This window comes from Maylandia zebra, linkage group LG12, assembly GCF_041146795.1.
Source record: "Maylandia zebra isolate NMK-2024a linkage group LG12, Mzebra_GT3a, whole genome shotgun sequence".
Classification (NCBI taxonomy): domain Eukaryota; kingdom Metazoa; phylum Chordata; class Actinopteri; order Cichliformes; family Cichlidae; genus Maylandia; species Maylandia zebra.
Genome location: NC_135178.1, coordinates 26,738,993 through 26,744,338, shown reverse-complemented (window position 1 = coordinate 26,744,338; position 5,346 = coordinate 26,738,993). Strand labels below are relative to the sequence as shown.

Genomic DNA, 5,346 nt, shown 5'->3' with positions numbered 1-5,346 from the left:
ATTTAATTGGGTATTGCAGACTCTGGTGAACAAAGATGATCAAATTACTGAGAATCTTCATGAATGTTCCACGTATCACCATCTCCCGCTATGGTACAATCCTGATTTTCACAGTTTAATTAAATTAACGCGTCTTGTTCCCAGAGACTGGAGGATCCTCTCACACTCCGGTGTTTGCTTAAGCCACTGCAATGCTTGTTTAAGCTTAATTGCAGTGAACTGGAGCTTTCAATTGTGTTTATTGTTTCAGGAGAGAAGTGCTCTGGGGCACCTCTACTTCCAGAGACCCCTGATTTTTCTTTTCCATCAGAGCAAAGACCTCTGATTTCCTCTTATTGTGTGTGTGTGTGTGTGTGTGTGTGTGTGTGTGTGTGTGTGTGTGTGTGTGTGTGTGTGTGTGTGTGTGTGTGTGTCTTTCACACAATCAAGATTCAGTAAGATTGTTGTAGACTAGCAATAATCACATTTGTGTTTATTTATCTATAAACGTCGGGAAAGTGGTAGCACGCTTTTCTCAGGGTCATTTGTCTGAATTAATGGGGGTCATGAGATGGTCTCACTAAATATAAACAAGGAAAATGTGACTGTGAGAAAGAAAGCTCGTATTAAGCAGTTCTGCTTTATGGTAATAAAATATGACAACATGTCAAAGGCGATGTTTGCTCTGAAACAGTTAGTGTTCATTTACAACTGCATCATAAATGTAGACATATATATTTCTTATCAGACAGGAGTTCTCAGTCATTTCCACTCAGTTTTTTTCTTGTACATCAAGTCATATTTACAGATATAATATATTACCACAGCAAATAAATTCAAAGCTCATACAGTATATGCATGTACACAAATTTCACTCTGCAATACAATATGAACCACAACTGAGCATAAAGTGCATAATTTAATGACTCAAAATAAATTAAAAGTTTTCAACTAGTATGTCAATCCCTAACTTTTGCCCTCACTGTACAATGTTTACAATGTTCATGTTCAAACTCAGACAAAAAGAAAATCTGAGTGAAAAACTTCAAACCAGCAGTAGTTCAAAAGTTCAGTCTGTATAGTGTTAGAATACCAGAAGGTTTAACTTTTAATATTAAAATGGAGAATTTGCCTTATAAATGCAACAGAGAGGAGGATTACGCTGTATACTCACATGAAACTTGAGAATAATATTTAAATCTAGACTTGTGATCTTGGATAATTCATATTAGATCTGATATTGGGTGGTATCTGGTGATTTTCAAGGAGGAAAAAGGTGCTGGTACCATCTTTTTAAATGTCAGCATCATCAGACTTTTCCTGATTTTGTTTCACTGTAAACAGCATGTCTTTGACAACAAAAACTTTGGTTTCCTGCAAAACTGAACATCTCACTTTAAACATTACACTCAAAGAGAAGTGTTACTCCTAAACTTAACCTTTAGCTTCAGTCCTAACTAATACAAAACATTTTTCAATAGGTTCTTTGATATTTTGAGTCCTGACTTTATAGATAGTGATGTTGAAAGACAACAATTTGTGAGTGTAAATACTGATCAAACTGCATGACTGATACAATTTATAACTGCGCATAAATATGTCTTTTGGACGAGTAATCCTTTTGGACCTGGAATTTATTCATTTTGACCTTCTCTTAGAGAAGAATAGTTATATATCACAAAAAAAATATTTTACACAAGATCGCTCATTTAGAACTTGATTCTTCTCAAGCTGACCGCTTAATGCATCTCATTAATCAGCATCTATCCACTGATTTATAGAACATTTTCTGTAGCTGTGGAAATTATGCAGAAATTTCCCAGTCTACTGTGGAACAAGAGCCTCTGTGCCCTCGCTGTGTTTTGTTTTGTTTTTTTAATAATTTGAGACAGTATCTTTGTGTGTTTTCCGGGCTATAGAACAAAAACGTCTGTTTTCACAACCTTATAAACTCTACTCTACATTAGTCATGGAGCTAACATGACTGTGCCCTTCAAAACTCACTGTACAGTAGAGTTTCCAAATGAATCAGTCCTAACAATAACTATGTGAATACTCATAGTGACTACTCACAAGAAGCACAATCAGGACTATTTCATTTACTACACTGACCACAAGCTTGTAGTCAGCACAGTTTGGAGACAGTAAATAGAGCTTTACAGTAAAGGTTTCCACAATGGTTGAACAAAGTAAATGAAATTGAGAATGATAAGTTTTTTCATCAATGTTATGTGTCTAACATAGGGGCGATCGCGCGAACATATATAGGGGCGACCGTGGCTCAAGAGTTGGGTGTTTGTCTTGTAATCGGAAGGTTGCCGGTTCGAGCCCCGGCTCTGACAGTCTCGGTCATTGTGTTGTTGTGTCCTTGGGCAAGACACCTCACCTGTTGCCTACTGGTGGTGGTCAGAGGGCCTGGTTGCGCCAGTGTCCGGCAGCCTCGCCTCTGTCAGTGCCCACAGCTAACACACCCATGTGTGTGAATGGGTATATGATTGTGTTAGGACCAAATAAAGCGCTATACAAATACAGACCATTTACCATAACATCTTTCTTAGGCAAAATGGCAAAATCTGCTCACACAGTCAGTCATCACAGAGATTGCTGGGTGCTGAAACAAACAACGGGACGATATCACTCACAGCACTTATCTCTTTCCCACTGCATGGGCTCTACTAGATAGAAGAGTTACTTATTATTTATGTGCTACTTCCATTTTTGAGTTCTTCAAAAGGTCTGTTGTAGAGAAATAAAACGGTATTTCTCTGGTTGGGTCAGATGCATTTCTCCTTTACTGTCTCGGTGTTCAGCGTGACCTGAAGTGCTGGATCTTTAGGGCATGGAGATGATGGATGATCTGTGATTGCATTTGTCTCGTCTCTGGTCTGATCCTCAGCGCTGCCCTCTTGGGATGAGTAAGAAGCTTGTGAATTTCTTGCTGAAGGTGGTTGTGAAGCAGAGAGTTTGTTTGACTTAGGACATTTTTCAGTGCACATCTCAGTTTTATCTTTATAGTAGAGGAAGGTTTGACAGGTGCTGTTGCTATCTCGTTGGTCACTAGACACCAAGGAGTTAGAGTCCCTGTTAGAGATCACAGAGGAGAGCTGATAGGCATCAATACAGGGGAAGTTTCCCTGTCTCTGTTGCCTCCTTGCTCCCATTTTACAGAACAGGCACTTGATTTTCTCAATGAGCTTGATGAGAACAGCCTTGCGGAGCAGGATGTAGATCCAGGGGTCAAAGATAGGGTTAAAAGAGGCAAAACGTATTGCCCGTAGATCAGGGTTTTTGTCCAGCCGCACCTCCACTGGAGTCTTATAAAGCTGGTTTAAAAACACCTGAGCCTGCAGGGGAGAGGAGAATAGTGACTGAATGAAAAGATATGGATGCGTATGTTTGAGAGGCCACTAATATAAACATGAAAGGGAAGAGAGTCAGTTCACCTCTAATGTAAACTGTTTTACACTTTTACATAATCCTGCATACAGCAGCTGTGCTGAGTAAGTGTGATTAATCTGGACTGTAAGTGTTGTGGCTGAAAAGGTAAAAGGAAAAGTTATTCTTTTTCACATTTTTTTTAACCTAACTAAACAGTTTTCTGCACTTAAAAAACATTTTTGTGTGAAAAAGAACCATGCGTAAAGCGTGCGTAATGGTAACATGCAACCGAAAAAAAATTAAACTTACAACAAGTGGTATAGAGCAGATGAGGACTACTACCGATGTGCCTATGAGTAGAATAACCATCTGAATCTCTGCACCAGCCAGACGACCAAAGCTGCGTGCTCTTCTTCGCGGGTCCACGCTGCGTCCCACATCGGTGCCAAGCGACATCCTACGCACAAAGCGTCGATGCATCCGGATCAAAGCCACACACACCAACACATTACAGATGACAGTGGAGAGAATAAGAAGAGAGCTGAAACCAGCATACATGTAGGAGTAGGCGGCATCGCTGGTCTTGTTGCTCCTCCACTCTAAAAAACACCACGTTTGTGGGTACTGTTTCTTCACCTGCCCAAAGCCCATAATTGGCAGGGCGCAGAAAAAAGCATTTGAGATGTAGATCGCTACTAGAGTCAGTCCCGCCAGTTTTTGGTCCACGTAGTCGTTGTAGAAATAGGCATGGTTTATAGCAATGTATCTCTCTACCGACATGGCACATATGATGCTGAGCCCTGCCAGCGAGAAGAAAAGCATGGTGAATCCAAAGTACTGGCACAGCGGGTCCTCTCCGGGCCACGCGCCTTTCACATAAATGGCGATGGTGACCGGACTGGCCAGCAGCGTGCCAAGCAGGTCCGTGATCGCCAGGCCACACACCAGCGTGTAAAACGTAGTTTCTTTCTGTTCTTTCCGAGATTTACAAAGGACCACGATGGCGATGAGGTTTCCAACCACCCCGAAAATGAACATAATGGACGGAATGGTGGGGACCATGGTCCTCCCTGTGGTTTGATTATTCATTGTGAAGTCCAAACGCACTTCAAGACAAGTGAAGCAACTCGTTTTATCGCCTGTATTTCCAGTCCAGAGCAAGAAACTTACCTACAAGTGAAAGAAGCCTGGGCAGCATTTTCAAAATAAGAAAGTAGTTTTTTCTTATCTGAAAACTAACCTTTAAAAAACTTACAAAATCCCCCAAAGCATCCTCCGCATGCTGCCTCTGTGGTAACCAACAACTCCGTGGTGCTTTCTTATCAGATCCTCAGCTAGCTGTGCAAGACAGAAGCAGATTTCACTCACCACGCCAGAGAGATAAAGCAAGCAACACCAGTGACTTCATTGAAATGAGGCTCTGCCTTCTGGCGTCTTGCTGGGCTCAGCCCCTCCCCTTCATTTTACTTCACAGCCCTAATCAGCAGTTCAGGAAAAAGGTCACATTTTGTAACACAGAGATTAACCACAACTCACAGCAATTTCTTTACACCATGGTATAACATTATTAGGTAGGGGAAAAAGGACAAAACAAAAGTGAGTCTGAAAAATAAAAGTGTAGTTTTTTGCTCTCAAAGTTTCCACTTCAGGACAGAGAGAGGGAGGGAGGAAGAAAAGGAAAAAATCTATATTTTTCTTACATTTTGATCTGTTAGGGTGGATTCTACTTTGAGAAATGATTGATCGCAAAGATTAACCAAACGATTCACATGAAAACACGCAAGATTAGGTGATGGGAAATAAGACAATAATTCAACTAAAGGTTATACTTTGATAATCTGACTTCCTTACAACCATTTCATATTTTGCTTACTGGTTCAAGGGTCTTTTTGTTCCTTAGGTACTGATAAAAATCAACAAAATGTGAAAAGGCTCCAGTGACATCAGTTAGTCTCCAGTCTAATTCTGATCACATATGTTTATAAGAGT

At 40.5% G+C, this 5,346-nt stretch overlaps 1 protein-coding gene across 2 annotated transcripts; it reads right to left on the bottom strand.

The window, feature by feature from the left end:
* Window positions 1-600: 600 nt before the first annotated feature.
* Window positions 601-4,746, bottom strand: ptger4a (prostaglandin E receptor 4 (subtype EP4) a). Of its 2 annotated transcripts, XM_004547132.5 has the most exons (3): window positions 3,914-4,746; window positions 3,667-3,814; window positions 601-3,323 (listed from the first exon to the last, which is right to left on the bottom strand). In XM_004547132.5, the coding sequence occupies exons 1-3, from the start codon at window positions 4,444-4,446 to the stop codon at window positions 2,754-2,756; spliced, it is 1,251 nt and encodes a 416-aa protein (XP_004547189.2). In that variant the 5' UTR covers window positions 4,447-4,746; the 3' UTR covers window positions 601-2,753. The 2 variants fall into 2 exon arrangements, with proteins under 2 accessions (XP_004547189.2, XP_004547188.2); XM_004547131.5 differs by having other exon boundaries at window positions 3,667-4,746.
* Between the last annotated feature and the right edge of the window lie 600 nt (window positions 4,747-5,346).

Coding starts and splice junctions, on each gene's coding strand:
- ptger4a (XM_004547131.5), bottom strand. CDS start 4,446: ATGAATAATCAAACCACAGGGAGGACCATGGTCCCCACCATTCCGTCC. Junction 3,324..3,666: donor TCTGCTCTATACCACTTGTT/GTAAGTTTAATT, acceptor TCTCCCCTGCAG/GCTCAGGTGTTTTTAAACCA.